At 43.6% G+C, this 16648-nt stretch overlaps 1 protein-coding gene across 10 annotated transcripts in view; it reads right to left on the bottom strand.

Annotated features, from left to right (window-relative positions):
• Positions 1 to 16648, bottom strand: part of LOC146347205 (cytidine monophosphate-N-acetylneuraminic acid hydroxylase-like) — a 59771-nt gene that overhangs the window by 30366 nt on the left and 12757 nt on the right. For 9 of the 10 annotated variants that reach the window (XM_084850085.1, XM_084850089.1, XM_084850091.1 and 6 more), the window contains 4 exons: positions 13524 to 13727; positions 11287 to 11378; positions 7888 to 7997; positions 3134 to 3324 (listed from right to left, as the gene is read on the bottom strand). In XM_084850085.1, the coding sequence (XP_084706211.1) occupies positions 3134 to 3324; positions 7888 to 7997; positions 11287 to 11378; positions 13524 to 13727 (597 nt within the window). The remainder of the gene's footprint in view (positions 1 to 3133; positions 3325 to 7887; positions 7998 to 11286; positions 11379 to 13523; positions 13728 to 16648) is intronic. The other variant, XM_084850095.1, reaches the window with a different exon arrangement.

The raw sequence follows: 16648 nt of genomic DNA, 5'->3' as shown, positions 1-16648 counted from the left end.
AAGGTGGTCTGGTACTCCCATCACTTTAAGTATTTGCCACAGTTTGTTGTGATCCACACAATCAAAGGCTTTAGCGTAGTCAATGAAGCAGAAATAGACGTTTTTCTGGAATTCTCGTGCTTTCTCCATGATCCAGCGAATGTTGGCGATTTGATCTCTATTCCTCTGCCTCTTCGAAACCCAGCTTGTACTTCCGGTAGTTCTCGGTTCGCATACTGCTGAAGCCTAACTTGTAGGATTGTGAGCATCACCTTGCTGGCATGTGAAATGAGTGCAATTGTGCGGTAGTTTGAACACTCTTTGGCGTTGCCCTTCTTTGGAACTGGAATGTAAACTGACCTTTTCCAGTCTTGCGGCCACTGTTGAGTGTTCCAAATTTGTAGGCATATTGAGTGCAGCACTTTAACAGCATCATCTTTTAGGATTTTAAATAGCTCAGCTGGAATACTGTAATCTCCGCTAGCTTTGTTATTACTAATGCTTCCTAAGGCCCACTTGACTTCACTCTCTAGGGTTTCCGGCTCAAGTTCAGTGACCGCACTATCATGGCTATCAGGGACATTCAGATCTTTCCTATATAGTTCTTCTGTGTATTCTTTCCCCCTTTTCTTAATCTCATCTGCTTCTGTTAGGTCCCTGCTTTCTTTGTCCTTTATCATGCACCCACATATGCACAAACTAATGCTGTTTCTCCTCCAGTCTGCCATGCAAAAGCTATTCTTTTTTTGTTTTGTTTTTTGTATATGGTGCTTGAATTGGCTGCGTGTGCCGTGGGGGAAGCACATCCGATTCGATGAAAATGGAGTTTTAAACTGAATTGTGTTGGAAAGAAACAAACTGGAAACAAAGCCTTATGAAGAGAGACTGAAAGAACTCGGCATGCTTAGCCTTGAGAACAGGAGACTGAGGGGAGATATGATAGCGCTCTTCAAGTACTTGAAAGGTTGTCACAGAGAGGAAGGCCAGCATCTCTTCTTGATCATTCGAGAGTGCAGGACACGGAATAATGGGCTCAAGTTACAGGAAGCCAGATTCCGGCTGAACATCAGGAAAAACTTCCTGACTGTTAGAGCAATATGACAATGGAACCAAATACCTAAGGAGGTAGTGGGCTCTCCCACACTGGAGGCATTCAAGATGAGGCTGGACAGCCATCTGTCGGGGATGCTCTGACTTGGGTTCCTGCACTGAGCAGGGGGTTGGACTCGATGGTCTTGTAGGCCCCTTCCAACACTACTATTCTCTGATTCTATGAAAGTGTCTCAGTGTGGATGACACCCAAGTGGAAGGCCCTCAAATAAGAGTACCATATCAACTATATTAAAGTAGTACAATGCTATGCTGTATATCTACCAATGTTTCAAAATAAAGTAAGGTAAATTTAGATTCCTTGAACCTCTGCCCCCACTTATTGAAATAAATCCCACAACAGTACATCAGGTATTTTAATGTGTTACATTCTTATAGCATGATCCTATGCATGTCTATTCACAGGTACATTCCACTGAGTTCAATGGGAACGATATATTATTGTTGTTGAGTATCTAGGATTACAACCTAAAAATGGAAATATTTCTGTTAACACATGAAGGACCATTTTTGCCTATACATTCTTTTTCTGCCAGCACAATGTTTTTAAGTAATTGCCAACACAATCTGGGAATAGGCATTTGATATTTTGTCACACTGGAAGCTTTTGAAAATATTTCAGATGAACTGAACATTGATGTATCAAATTTTAATTTGGATTATGGGTATGTAAAGGTGACATCTGGGTATAAGATTTTCAACTTTGAGTAAGTTATTTGCATCTAATCTGTGTTATGGTGTATTGCAAATTTGGAATAATTGCTTTTTAAGGTATTCATTGAGAATAGTTCTGGCTTGCGATTTCTCCTATATTGGATATCATAGACTTTACTGCTGCCACAGTGATTGGCTAAATGGTTCCTTATAGGAACTATGTGTAAAATACTACATGAATAGGGGCTGAAATACAACAGTATATTAATCCAAGCATGCTGCCTGGATTTCCCAAGTATAAGTCTCGATTTATCTATCCCAACACTGACCCTTTCCAGGCTTATTAGCATGTACTCATTTTGTTTGATTTTTCACCCCTAGAAAATTCCATTTTTTATTTGAATGGCCAGTCCTCCAAGTTTGAAAAAGCAAGAAAGCAGCTGCAGGAATCCACTGCAAGAAAGGTGATCAAAGCGAGCAATCCTATGGCCACTAGAAACATCTAGAAGGCCACAGGATGTTTCAGTTTCTGGGAACCAAGGTCAGGGTCAGGGCTCCAGACTTGCTTCCCAGAAACTGCACTCCCTGCCCCCTCCCCCTCATAGCGGGTGCAGTTCTCTCCGCACCAGCTACATCTCCATGCTTGGAAATGGAGTGAGGAGATGGGAAAAGGAGGCAGTCCCGGGGGGAGGGGAGGAGACTGCAGAAGCCACGTTACGCAGCTTCCTATGCACCATGTGGCCTCCCCCCCTCCTGCTCCAAAGCTCCCCAGTTAGCCAAAATTGCAGGGTGGCTGGAGCATGGCCACCTTATATTGGAAAGTCGAGTTCAGAAGTTGACGACTATCTCCATAGGATTGCACCCTTAATGACTTATTCTGAAATCCAGTGCTCCGGGCATTTCAATATATCTCTCTTCAGCTGGAGCAATTTCTGAAAAATAATTATCTTAATAACAGTCAATACAAATATACCTGAGGAAGAACAATAGCTTTCAGGATAAATCACTACAGCACCTGTGACAACTTTGCTTTGTATGTGTGTGGTGTATGCCAATCTTGCAAGTACACATTGGAACAATTCCTTCAGGTATTAATGACCATAATCACACGGTCCAGAATTGGGGCTTGAAACAAAACAAGCAGAAGGGGAGAAAAAAAGCTAGCTGATGTTGAAGCCACAGAGTCTGCATTTTTCCTCCATCCCTTGCTTTGTCATCTAGCCTGATGAGTTCCAAAGAACTCAAAGGTTTGTACACTATTTTGCCACATTCGGTTGGCCTGAGAAAGCTTTGTCCAAACAAAGGTTTTGGAATATTTCTTATGGCCAAACACAACTACTTGTTGATTTTGGCAAGCCTAACCCTTGATTTGTATCACGTGCACAGATACCTGAGATGATCAGAATGCATGTGGCTGATGTAGATAAGATCTGCTTGGCAAAGCCTTTCTAACCAGTCGCTGGGTGGCTCATGAAGTAACCACCATCCACGTGCAAAAGCAGGACCAATTAGCCATGGATCGAATATCATTCTTTTGTCTCCTAGTTTGAGGTCCATACATGCATGAGTTAGATAAGTTACCTAGGAACAGAAAGAAATCCAAGAACTAGACTGATCAATGTTGTCATGTTCTGTGTACCTGAAAATAACCTTTAGCGTTATCAATTAGAAGGCATTGTGCAGCTATTCCATCTTTTTATTCTTAATGGATTTTCTGAAGACGCAGTGGGAAAACATGGGAGGGTTATGACTGGAAGACTATGATGTCTGGACCCTCCCTTAAAATTCCGTGATTGAGGTATGGCAACTGCAGAATAAAAGCCTCATCTGGAACCACCCCTTAACTTATCTGGACTTGGGGATTTTTATGCAAAAGACTCCTTGTGATGATGTATAAAGTGGAAGGACGAAATCAAGTTAAGCAAGTGAAGACTTGAATATAAGAAAAATGCAAAGAACATATTCTGAGAGCTGTATTCTTGATTGTGTGTTCTTTGTATATCTGTTTTTTTCTGGCAGAATATCTCTGACATTGCTACACTGCTGTTGGATAAAACAAAAGCTTTCTAATAGCTGATGAGTGCTGGCAGGATTTGAACCCAAATGGGGATCAAGAGGTATCAGCATACTTGTAGAAATGCCAAGGTTTGCAGAAGTAAAAACAAAACATTTTTTTAAATCAAAGAGCCCCCCCACCCCACTTCCCAGCCCAAGGAAGACTTAGCATACTCAGTAGCCACAAAATGTAGAGTGACAGTTGGAAACCAGTTACAGAACAGAAAGCAGAGAGTAGGAATAAATGGCAAATTCTCCCAATGGAGAGATATAAGTAGTGGGGTCCCGCAGGAATCTGTATTGGGACCAATGCTTTTCAGCTTTTTCATAAATGATCTGGAATTAGGAGTGAGCAGTGAAATGGCCAAGTTTGCTGATGACACCAGATTATTTAGGGTGAGAGACTGGGCATCAAAATGGCAAATGCGGTTCTATGTAAGCAAATGTAAAGTGATGCATGTTGGGGCAAAAATCCCAGCTTCATGTATAAGCATCTGAGCTAGCAGTATCTGAGCTAGTGGTAGGGATGGCTGTTGCAGGGAAATCTGGCCCTTTTGGGGCTCACCAGATTTCCCCTGAGCCACCGGTTCGGCTTGTATTTGAAAGCCAAGCTGCAGGCTTTCCCCACAAAATCTGGGAGCTTTCTTGTTTCCTCCCTTCCTTAAATCGCCATTTATACAAATTGCAGCTGCAATTTGCTTAATTCACGCAAAATGTAGTCATGAAATGCCTGATTTGTGCAAATTGCAGACCACAATTTGGTTATATGGCAATTTAAAGAAAAAGCCACCGAAAATCCGCAAGCTGGCACAGCTTTATACAGATCAAGTTGAACTTCACCCTCCGGATGGATTCCACCAACATCCCTAGCTAGCAGTGACTGACCAGGAAAGAGATCTTGGGTTTGTGGTAGACAGGTCGATGAAAATGTCAACCCAGTGTGCGGCTCCTCTGAAATTGGCAAATTCCATGTTAGGCATAATTAGGAAAGAAACTGAGAATAAAACTGCCAATATCATACTGCCCTTATACAAATCTATAGTGTGGCCACACTTGGAATACTGTATACAGTTCTGGTTACCACACCTAAAAAAAAAGGCATTGTAGAATTGGAAAAAGTGCAGAAAAGGCAACTAAGGGCTCAATCCTATGCATGTTTACATAGAGAAAAGGCCTACAACTCCCAGCATGCTGGGAGTTGTAGGCCTTTTTTCTGTCTAAACATGCATAGGATTGCACCCTAAAATGATCAAGGGGCTAGAGCAACTCCACTATGAGAGAAGGTTTCAACAGCTGGGATTGTTTGGCTTGGAGAAAAGGCGAGTAAAGGGAGACATGATAGAGGTGTACAAAATTATGGACGGTATGGAGAAAGTGGGTAGGGAGACATTTTTCTCCCTCTCTCATAATACTAGAACCCGGGGTCATCCCATGAAACTGATTGGTGGGAGATTCAGGACAGATAAAAGGAAGCACTTTTTCACACAGTGCATAAACTATGGAATTTGCTACCACAAGATACAGTGATGGCAACCAGTTTGGATGGCTTTAAAAGGGGGTTAAACAAATTCAGGGAGGATAAGACTATCAATGGCTACTAGTCCTGAGGACTATATGATACCTCCAGTATCAGAGGCAGTATGAAAACCATTGCTGGGGACCCTGGGCTCATGTCCTCCTTGTGGGTTTCCCACTGGCCACTGTGTGAACAGAATGCTGGACTAGATGGACCCTTTGTCTGATCCTGCATGGCTTTTTCCTTATGTTCTTATGAAAAGAGAAAATGGAACACAGGGGTGGGACAGGAGAAAAAAAATGAAGCACCCTATTTGGAAGGAATGGCTAGGTGGAACCCTGGGTGACCAGCCAGATGGGCGATTAATAAATTTAATAAATAAATAAACAGGAGATCTCTTGTTAGGAGAGAGGATATATTGCAACATTTTGATGCAGGTTCCACTTCTATTAATCAAATATGCAGTTTCTTAGATTAAGCTTATGCTTGATATAAGTGGCCAGGATCCAAAGAACTGTTAGCCCAAGGAAACTTCAGGGTTGTTGTTGTTCAGTCGTTCAGTCGTGTCCGACTCTTTGTGACCCCATGGACCATAGCACGCCAGGCCTTCCTGTCCTGCGCTCTCTCCCGGAGCGTGCTCAAGTTCATATTAATTGCATCAGTGATGCTATCTAGCCATCTCATCCTCTGCCGTCCCCTTCTCCTTTTGCCTTCAGTCTTTCCCAGCATCAGGGTCTTTTCCAGGGAGTTTTCTCTTCGCATTAGGTGGCCAAAATATTTGAGCTTCACCTTCAGTATATGTCCTTCCAATGAGCACTCAGGGTTGATTTCCTTTAGGATGGACTGATTTGACCTCCTTCCAACAGCACAAGAGGCGACTCTACACATGGACATCACCATCACCAGATGGTCAATATCAAAATCAGATTGATTATGTCCTTTGCAGCCAAAGATGGAGAAGCTCCATACAGTCAGTAAAAACAAGACCTGGAGCTGACTGTGGCTCAGATCATGAGCTGCTTCTTGCAAAATTTCGGCTTAAATTGAAGAACGTTGGGAAAACCACTAAACCGTTCAGGTATGACCTAAATCATATCCCTGATGAATATACAGTGGAGGTGAGGAATAGATTTCAGGGATTAGACCTGATAGACAGAGTGCCTGAGGAACTATGGACGGAGGTCCGTAACATTGTTCAGGAGGCAGCAACGAAATCCATCCCAAAGAAAAAGAAATGCAAGAAAGCAAAGTGGCTGTCTGATGAGGCTTTACAAGTAGCTCACGAAAGAAGGGCAGCGAAAAGCAAGGGAGAAAGGGGAAGATATACCCAACTGAATGCAGAGTTCCAGAGAATAGCAAGGAGAGACAAGAAGGCCTTCTTAAATGAATAATGCAAAGAAATCGAGGAAAACAACAGAATGGTAAAGACTAGAGATCTCTTCAAGAAAATTGGAGATCTCATGGGAACGTTTTGTGCAAAGACGGGCATGATAAAGGAAACTTCAGGGTAGAATTTCTTAAACAGTAACTTTACACACACAAGCACACTGCTTCCAGATGGAGGGCTCCTAATACTACCACTCAGAGGGTATCATGCAGCTACTCTGTCTTTTCCTCCTTTTCTGTGGTAAGGGAAAAGATGAAAGAAGCAGCGAGAAAAGTTGCAAGAGTTACTAGTGGAAGATGATGACATCTAGGCCCCTTGTAAGATTCCATGAATGAGACAGGGCAATGGTGAGATAAAATACTCATCTGGAAACACCCACATATCTCCCCCTCCCCAGTGCTGCATGGCAAACTCCCTTTGAAAGGGAGGGGAAATTCAAAAGGAGTTTGCAATATGGCTTATTGCAATTTACTGCACAATGTTTACTGATTTTCACACAAGTACTTTTTGCAATTTTGTTAATCAAATTCTTTACACAGTTGAAACAAAAATGCTTATCTACATAATTTTTTAACTAAATCAGAGTGCAGTCAGTTTAACTGGCATTGGTTTGTGTAAGTGGTACATCCAGTGCTTGAAGTGGGGCAGGATGGGGTAGGATGTCATTTGTAAACCTCCTGTGTTTTCCCACCACTTCACCTGTATTTTCTTAACTGAAAAAAACAGCTGCACCATGCCTTTTCTTTGGAAGTGTACGGAGCCATCATCTGGATGCACCCTTAGTCTATTGCTTAACATAGTACAGAGCAAACACTTTGGCCGTAGGATGGATTTGAGGGGGTGGGGGTCTACATGAGGATTAACCCACCACTTTATTGAGGCTTCTGCTTCTGGATTCTTTGTGGGATTAAGACTGGCTCCTTTACACATGTTTTTTTTTCTGATGGTTTTCTTTCCCTTTCTATATGTTCCATTACACAACCACTAGGTGGTGCTTTGGTATAGCAGAATTGCGCAAATACACCAGGGTTCCATGCTGCCATTCCGGGAAATACCAGATTTTCCTCATTAGAAAAAAAAAACTGTGAGTGAGGAATCAACAAGCACACAATAAATGCCTCATGTAGAAAGGCTCATGGTCAGTACAGCAAACCCTCATAGACAAAAGTCACTGACTTTTCTTTACCTGCATCTCTCCAAAAGCCAGATCTTCAGGTTTTCTAGGTTCTGAATCCCATGGATTTGGGGGATGCAGTTCAATTAGCACAAGTCCATTATCCGTATCTGGTTCAACTACTAGAAATGAGAGAAAGAAACTACTATTTTTTATATTGCTGCAAGAGGCAAAGCTTAATCAGTTCAGTTAAACTGTGATCTGGATGCCAAAATGCTCCTTTGGCTTCCTTTGCACAATGAACTGGTATGAATGTGAAAGCCCCCCTTCAGGTGTTTGTGGTCCAAATGGTGCATTGGAGCATCACCTGGAATACTGGATAGCAGGGGTGGCCTGGGTAAAAAATAAATAAATTATTTATTTATTAAATTTATTAATCGCCCATCTGGCCGGTCACCCAGCCAATCTGGGTGATGTACAACAATAAAAACAGTTTATACAATAAAATTCAACATTAAAAACATCACATTTCTAAAATTACCCTAGCCCACCCCAAATGCCTGCCTGAACAACCATGTTTTTAATGCATGGCGGAAGCTCATTAAAGAGGGGGCATGGCGGAGTTCCCTAGGGAGGGCGTTCCACAGAGTGGGGGCCACCACAGAGAAGGCCCTCTCCCTCATCCTCACCAGCCTAGCTGTCCTGGCTGATGGGACAGAGAGAAGGCCATCCGAGGCAGATCTTTTTGAGCAGTCTATCTGGTGTTGCTGGAGGCGCTCCTTGAGATAGGCTGGGCCGGAACCATATAGGGTTTTAAAGGTCAAAACTAACACCTTGAATTTGGCCCGGAAAACAACTGGTAACCAGTGCAACTCCTTCAGCACTGGAGTGTTGTGATCTCGCCGGCGGCTGCTTTTAATCAGGCGAGCTGCCGCATTCTGTACCAGCTGCAGCTTCCGAACCGTCTTCAAGGGTAACCCCATGTAGAGCCCATTACAGAGAGGAGACCAGGGCATGTACTACCGATGGAAGCAGATGGTCGGGAAGGTAAGGGCGCAGCTGCCGTATTAGATGGATTTGGTACAGCGCTGTCCAGCTCACAGCTGACACCTGAGCCTCCATGGATAGCTGGGAGTCTAAGATGACCCCCAAGCTGCAGACCTGGCCTTTCAAGGGTAACTGTACCCCATTCAACATCGGGTCACCATCCCCCAACCTCCTCTTGTCTTCCACCAAAAGTACCTCGGTCTTGTCAGGGTTCAGCTTCAGCTTGTTCCTCCCCATCTAGCCACTCACTGTCTCCAGACATTTGGACAGGGATTCTACGGCCAACCTTGGTGAAGATTTGAATGAGAGGTAGAGCTGCGTGTCATCCGCATACTGATGACACCGCATCCCAAACCTCCTGATGATAGCCCCCAGCGGCTTCACATAGATGTTAAATAGCATAGGGGAGAGGATGGAACACTGTGGCACTCCACAAGTGAGCAGCTACAGGTCCGAAACCTCCTCTCCCAGTGCTACCCTCTGGTACCTGCCGGAGAGGAAGGACTGGAACCACCGCAATATGGTGTCTCCAATGCCCAACCCCTCCAGGCGGTCCAGGAGGATACCGTGGTCAACGGTATCAAATGCCACTGAGAGGTCGAGGAGAACAAGGAAGGCGCATTCGCCTCTATCCAGAGCCCTCCTCATATCATCCACCAAGGTGACCAAGGCTGTTTCTGTCCCATGCCCAGGCCTGAAGCCCGATTGAAATGGATCTAGATAATCGGCTTCTTCCAAGTGTGCCTTCAACTGCATCACCACCACCTGCTCAATCACCTTGCCCGAAAAAGGCAGATTCGAGACTAGGCGAAAGTTGTTCAGAACTTGGTCTTATCACTGCCTCCTTGAGGGCTGATGGCATCACTCCCCCCTCAGGGGAGGCGTTCACCACTGCCCTGATCCCCTCACCCAGTCTCTCTCTGCAGCCCATAATGAGCCAAGATGGGCAAGGATCAAGCAAGCAGGTGGTCGGCTTTACAGATGAAAGCACCTTGTCGACTTCATCAGAAGGAAGAAGCTGGAACCGATCCCACAAAACCGGTGTGCCACAGGCCACCTCCTGCTCGGTAACTGTATCCACAGCGCACGGAATAACACTCCTAATCTGATCAATTTTATCTGCAAAGTGCCTTGCCAAGGCCTCACAGGAGGCCTTAGAATGCTCCAGTGGTTCTGGAGCCACAGGACCGACCAGGCTCTGGACGGAACAGCATCCTGGGACAGCACTCTGCAGATGCGATAGAGGCAAAAATGATAATGGATGGCTTCTAGTTTAACTAATCAAAAGGCACTGTATAGTCGTTCCATCTTTCCTTCCTACCGTTGGTTTGTGTGTGTGTGTGGTAAGAAAAAAGACGGAAGAAACCGTGGGCAAACGCAGGAGGGGTTATGTTGTCTGGAACCTGCCCCCACCTCCTGGTAATATTCTGTAAATGAAGCAATTGCACAATAAAAGCCTCTACTAGAAGCCCTTCATGTTTCTTGACTCGATGAAAAGAATATAATAAGGGTGGTGTCACGATGCCTAAAGCCTGACAAAGTTGACATTTAACTAAATGTGGCTGCAAACACATTTCATTGTTTCCATTTCATGTAAACCATCCTGTATGTTTCACGTGCAACCCCACTCAAATACACATAGGTGTCTGGCAGGGAAAGATTAGGAGCATCCCTGCCATGTCTCATCTTTCCAAGATAAATCTTTAATACTGATCACCCCTTTCCTGAGCATCCTCTGCTTTTGTGACTTGAGGCCCATTGGCCAATTCAGTGGGAATTGTCAGTCAAACCTTCCTCTCACAAGGCAGCATAAACCATGTATCTGTGCACATTTTGAGTTATCCCTTCTTTGTTCCTCTTCATCCACTTTGAAGTTCTAAGAAATGTCAGCAAGAGACCCTGAAATAAGTTGCTCTACTAGCTTACTTGTATAGATCCTAGATAGACCAGGATTTCTGGTGTAGGATTTGTCTTCCTGTATTATCTCAGTACTTTCTTTCCCTTATCCTATTTTTAACCTTTATTTCAATAAATTTCCTTAATTGGATTATTGGACTAGATTACTTTCCTTATTTGCATCTTCAAAGGTTGGTTTCTCCTCATGCTGCCTAGACCATTTGGGTTATGCTTACTGAGTGCCAAGTGAAGCATTGAGGAAGGAAAGATGGGCTAAGTCCTGGCCGGTAGAGCTTAGCTGGCTGTCTTCCTTCCAGATAGACACTAAAGAGCATAGGGATTCTGTCCACTGTCTGTGTGAGCTATCTCAATAGGGAGGGTGCGAGCAGCAAGCAGAAGTGTGAGCGGTGCATGACACAATGACCCACCCTGGTGGGCCGGTGCTGCCCATGGCCATTGTGTGACCATGACAGGTGGCACTTCTATAAAATAATAGACATTTAAAAGCTTTGACTGAAATCATTTTACCTAGTTCATCTTGACAGAAGCTGTCTGGAGGGTTAACATATTTCATTGTGCTCACATCCAGCCTCCAGTTATGCTTAGTGCAACGTACACATCTAGGTTAAAAAGACAACAGAGACAGCTGGAGCCAGTGCAAATTTTGAATGTGAATTCTTCAAGCAAAAATGATCATCAATATGTAGTATCACAGGGCTATTCATTGTACCTGTTCAGTCGTCCCGCTAAGCCATGATGGTTAGGAGTTTTGAGCTAACCATGGTGGCTTAGCATGACGTCTGAATGGGGGTCAGACCCAACCATAGTGGCTTACTAACCACACACAAACCACGCTCACAAACCACCTGCTGCAAGATAGTTAGCAGTGCTAACCATGGCATAGCGTGACATCTGAACTGGCCCCGTGGTTAACGAAGGGTTGGACTCGATGGCCTTGTAGGCCCCTTCCAACCCTACTATTCTATGAAGCGCTTCCATAGAGCTCCGCGGCAACAGCGGCCGAAAACAGCTATTACAGGAGCAGGGCTGCTGGTAGCTGTTGGTGGCCATTTTCTTCTTTCTTTCTACTTCCATTACAGAAATAAGGGAAAAATAAGAACGGTGGAAAATTGTGCTAAAATCGCCATATTGCTAAAATATGCATTTGCACAAAATTGCCATCTATCGCCAAAATGTGCATTACCCTTTATATCGCTAAAATGCATATGCACACATGGACACATGTGTGTTTCAGCGATATAAGGGGATAATGCATGTTTTAACAATATACGGCAATTTTTGCAGAATTTTCCACCATTTTTATTTATTTTTTGCTTATTTCTGTAACGGAATCAGAAAGAAAGAAGAATATGGCCACCAACAGCTATCAGCAGCCCCGCTCCTGTAATGGCCATATGAGACACTAAGGCTGCTGTGGTGCGTGATGGAGTGGTTGGAGGACTGCAGGTTAGAGAGGCTGGTTAGAGAGTGGTTCAGCTAACCATGCTGCGGGCCATGGTTAACTGCATGGGTGGCAGGGGCTCTTGCAGCGGGTAGCGCTAACCACCCTGCCCCAAGATGTGTCTGAACAAGGTCAGTGAATTCCAATCCCAAGAAAGAAGTGCAAGGTTGGCCGGTGTTTCAGGGTACCACCCTACATCAGAGTGCTGGGCAGATATTAAAGAAGTGCAGAACCAAGGCCTGCAGCATGGCACAACGTTGTCCCATGGTAAGAAGGTCTAGGAAACAGGCTCAAGAACTGGCGCCTTGCAGGAGAAGTGGAACTTTATTGTTTCAGTGACTCACAGCTGAGAGTTTAAATAATGACAGGTGCCATCTTTGAAACCACACCTAGATTCCAGCAAAACTCCAAGGATTTCAGGGAACAGTGAGTTTCTTTCTTCTGAATAAGCAACTTGTTACACATACTGAAAATGTAACACAAGAGGTGATATTTATACATAACGTGTATGATACATCTATTGTATAATTATGTAGATTACCATAAAGAAATCTTAGGGAAAGGACCAGGAAGGATAGAAGAGAAGGATGGTGGTGAGGAAGTAAAAGCAGGGACGGGGAACCTGTGACCCTCCAGATATTGTTGGATTGCAACTCCCAGCAATCCTTCACCATTGGTTATGCAGGCTAGGACTTGATGCGAGTTGCAGTCCAACAACATGATTCCCACCCTTGAGTTAGAGGAAGGGTTTGACACAAATACTGCATAAATATTTAATAACTTCTAATGATATGCATCTAAATACACTGATTTAATTGATGCATCCAGACTTTGTAATGCCTAAGCAGGCATTTCTCTGCATTTGAGCCATCTGTGACCAGGCCCATTGGTGGTGAAATTCTGTGAAGTTAGGGGGGTGATACTGGGGGTCTTGGGCAGAGGGGTGCCTTGTCTTCTGTGGAATTGGGGTTTGGTTTCTGGTCATCGCAGTGAAGACCAGAAGACCAGTGAGGACCATTTCATCTACACTCATAGGTGATTCTTGGCAGATAATACCTTCACTTTCTCCATGGGCTTAAGGGCAAGTGGCTGTCCTTCATCCTTCAAGGCTGACTCATTGCCACCAAGAACAGACTCAAGTCTTGAGCCCCATCCGCACAGATAGCTTCAGATTTAACCAAGCAGCTCAAAAACCCAACCCCCAAACCAGAGTGATCTACCTGCCTTCTTACTACTTTCCATGTTTGTTGCAGGAAGCTTGGGAAGGAAGCAAGGGCAAAATGGGGCATAAATCCTGCCTTACGTTTCTGTTAGATCTTCAATGTCTGCAATAAACAACCCTCCTTGGTGTTTGCACATGTTCTTGCATGCTCGCAGGGTATCTGTGTCCTTGTACAAGATGTAATTTTTTCCATCGGCTTTGTTCCGTAGGAAATTTATTCCTTCCTTGAGAACAGCAACTTCAGCAGGAGTGAGAGACAGAAGTATTTTACTTGTTTGTTCCACGCTGTTGGAAACCAAAGAGTGAAGAATTGTTGCTTTATTTGTTTAATAGTCTGGTTTGAAAAGAAGTCTGGTTTAATACAAAACACGTTGAAGTTTACACTTAACAACTTTTGTAAAAGGAATTAATGATCCCTTATCAAGCATATTGTTAACACTTGCCTTTTCACTGTAAAACAACCGTGGGTGAAAATGTTTGACTTTAGAGATTAAGTAATATAAATATAGATTAGATCATATCCTATTGTGGCAAAATACTACTATTTATCACTGCCAACTAATGGCATGGGCACAATCAATTTAATATTAAACAATTTTAGGTCCCAAGAGAGATCAATGGTTTACTCTCCCATAGAAAACAATGGGAGTTAAAACATGGTTAGTGGGGGTTTGCCCTTATTTTCCATTTTAGTCTCTGTTTTCCAATGAGCTGCAATTTCCTTTTTAGCTGCAACCCCCCAAAATGTTAAAAGTTCTTTATATTAAATATTTTTGTCCACACCTCTGTACAAATTTAACAACACCAGTAGTGGGGACTGTGTAATAGTCTGACCCATTACTGGTTCTGCCTCTTTAAACACCTCCAGTCAGAATTGGTGTACCTTGGCACATGTCCACCACAGATGTAGATAAGACCCTATCCCTTAATACTGTCTCCAACATACAGGGGGCTATTTTTTTTTTAATCCTGCTTGCCTTCTGAGGGGTGAGACACCACCTGCACAGTACCTTTAAACTGTTTTCCCTTATCCTAGAAGAAATAGATTTAGAGGATGGTATGGTCCCAACAGCATTCGCTTCCATTTGTGTTAACTGGACCCCCAGATCCTATTCCCAGGCAATCTTGGCTCCGTTTGTTTTTTCCAGATTGAACTTCTGCCAATATTTTGTACAATTTGGAGACCAGGCCTTTCAATAATCAGTGCTTCTATTTGTGATAGCAGATGCATAATCTGTGCCCTAACATATGTGCTGGAGGTGGGGTGAATGATTTGGTCGACTGACAACCAAGGAACTGCACTTAGGTGACCATGAATTAGGCTCCTGTTTTAGGGATAATTCCCTCAAATAGGTCTCCCCATCTATAGTTCATAACTGTCCCAATGCTCAAACTATTTTAATTTATCAACATTATTAAAAGGTGGGTGTTGCAAGAAAGGTGATGGAAAGGAAACTTTAAACTATTTTTTTCAGGTACATATGTTGCTGTTTAAGAAGGGATTCAATATCAGGTTTGCTTTCTTAGCTTTGTCCCATACAATGGTAGTGCTCTAACTTTTCCTGTAGCTGGGTGACCCTTTTCCATGTTTACCCATGTTCTGTCTGTCCCCTGTGAGATTCATTAATTGTATGACTTGTCTAATTTGATATGCAGTGTAACAAAGTTGTAAATTTGGTATACCTGGTGCTCTGCACCAGTAAAAATTGCTTCACAGAACATACTTCCAAGTGGGGGAGGGGAGTTGGAGTGAATGTCATCTGACTGGCAGGGGCTGTTCAACCAATAAGAGAGGCCTCCCCCCCCCCCCCGGTTCTCCCCATCTTTCTCCTTTTCCCTGAAGCTCTGGGTGCACCTGCATTTCAGGAACAAGGCTCAATGAGCACAATGGGAGTTACTTCCAAGTAGACACACATATGCTTGTGCTGGGAAAGACAGGGGGGTAGGAAACACAGGGATGGGAAATCAGCCCCCTTTCTAGCCCAGTGCTGCACAGGATCTCTACAACAAAGGTGTGAAGTAGTTACTTCCTAAGGCAATAAACCAAACAATGGAGAATTGGAGCCTTGAGATCGTGCTTTACAGCCTTTAGGGACTTTGTACTTTCAACTGTGCCATTTCAATTGAGGGGGATCTCTGTAAATTCTGATGTGGACATTCAGGGGACGAGCCTCATTGAGCACAATGGGAGTTACTTCTGAGTAGACACTAATTGGTTTGTGCTGGGAAACACAGGGGAGGGAGACAGGAAACACTCCTTGATCGGGGTCATAGTGAAAAGCACACCCCTGGGTAGGGCTAGCATACCCAAGGTAAATGCGGGGGGGGGGGAGGCGGTTAGGGCACACAACAACTATACCACTGAGAACCCAATTTAAGGAAAAGACTCTGACTTTAAGTACTCTCAGAAAATCCGTTTTTTCTGTGATAAGCTCCAGGGTGGCTGCTGGATAGCCATAACGTCCTGTATTCCTACTGACCTCCAAACGCAGCCAGCTCAGAGTAAATCGCTTGTGGAGAAACCCCCTTGGTGAGAGTAACTGGGGGAATAACGTGGCAAGCCAAGCTGAGCTAAAACTACTCCCTCTACCAGCACTCTGTGTATTGTTCTTGTCAACTTCAAACAGAAGAATATCTTTCAACATTCTTAATTAGGAAACAAAAACTCTGTTAACTACTTTGATTTAGGTTCTTTTTATCTTGTAAATAATGCTGGAATAAACTATTCTGAATCAGTTCATCTGAAAGAGGGGATCTAATGGAGAATTAACCTCTTACTGCACTGTTTGAGATGAGTTATTCGTCTCAAATAATTTCACTTGTTTTCTTGGTAATTGAATGGCCTTGACTTAAATCAAAGATCCTATTTCAAGGAAGAAAGTATAAGGATTATACAGCAGAATGAAAGCACGTCAAAACTTGCCCTGCAACTGCTGTGGCAATTCTGCCCTGCCCTATCTTCTGGCAGATGCAAACTTTTATCAGTTATCAAGAGTTCCCAATTTGTCAATAAAGGCTGCAGTAAAAATCGTAAAGATGTGCTTCCCGTACTGCTGCAAGCACATCTGTAAAATAATTCAAATAAGATAATGTTCTTCAAGGACTTCTGTGGCCATCGACTGAAAGCTAAATAAGTGCTCAGTACATTTTACTCCCTGAAGTGGGGCTCAAATCTCAAGGAGGTAAACAAACCGTTTCCTCAAAAA

Source organism: Heloderma suspectum, chromosome 4, assembly GCF_057233095.1.
Source record: "Heloderma suspectum isolate Gila_16-S chromosome 4, 16-S_ref, whole genome shotgun sequence".
Taxonomy (NCBI): Eukaryota; Metazoa; Chordata; class Lepidosauria; order Squamata; family Helodermatidae; genus Heloderma; species Heloderma suspectum.
The sequence above is the reverse complement of the archived record's forward strand: the minus strand, read 5'-3'. Positions and strand labels throughout refer to the sequence as shown.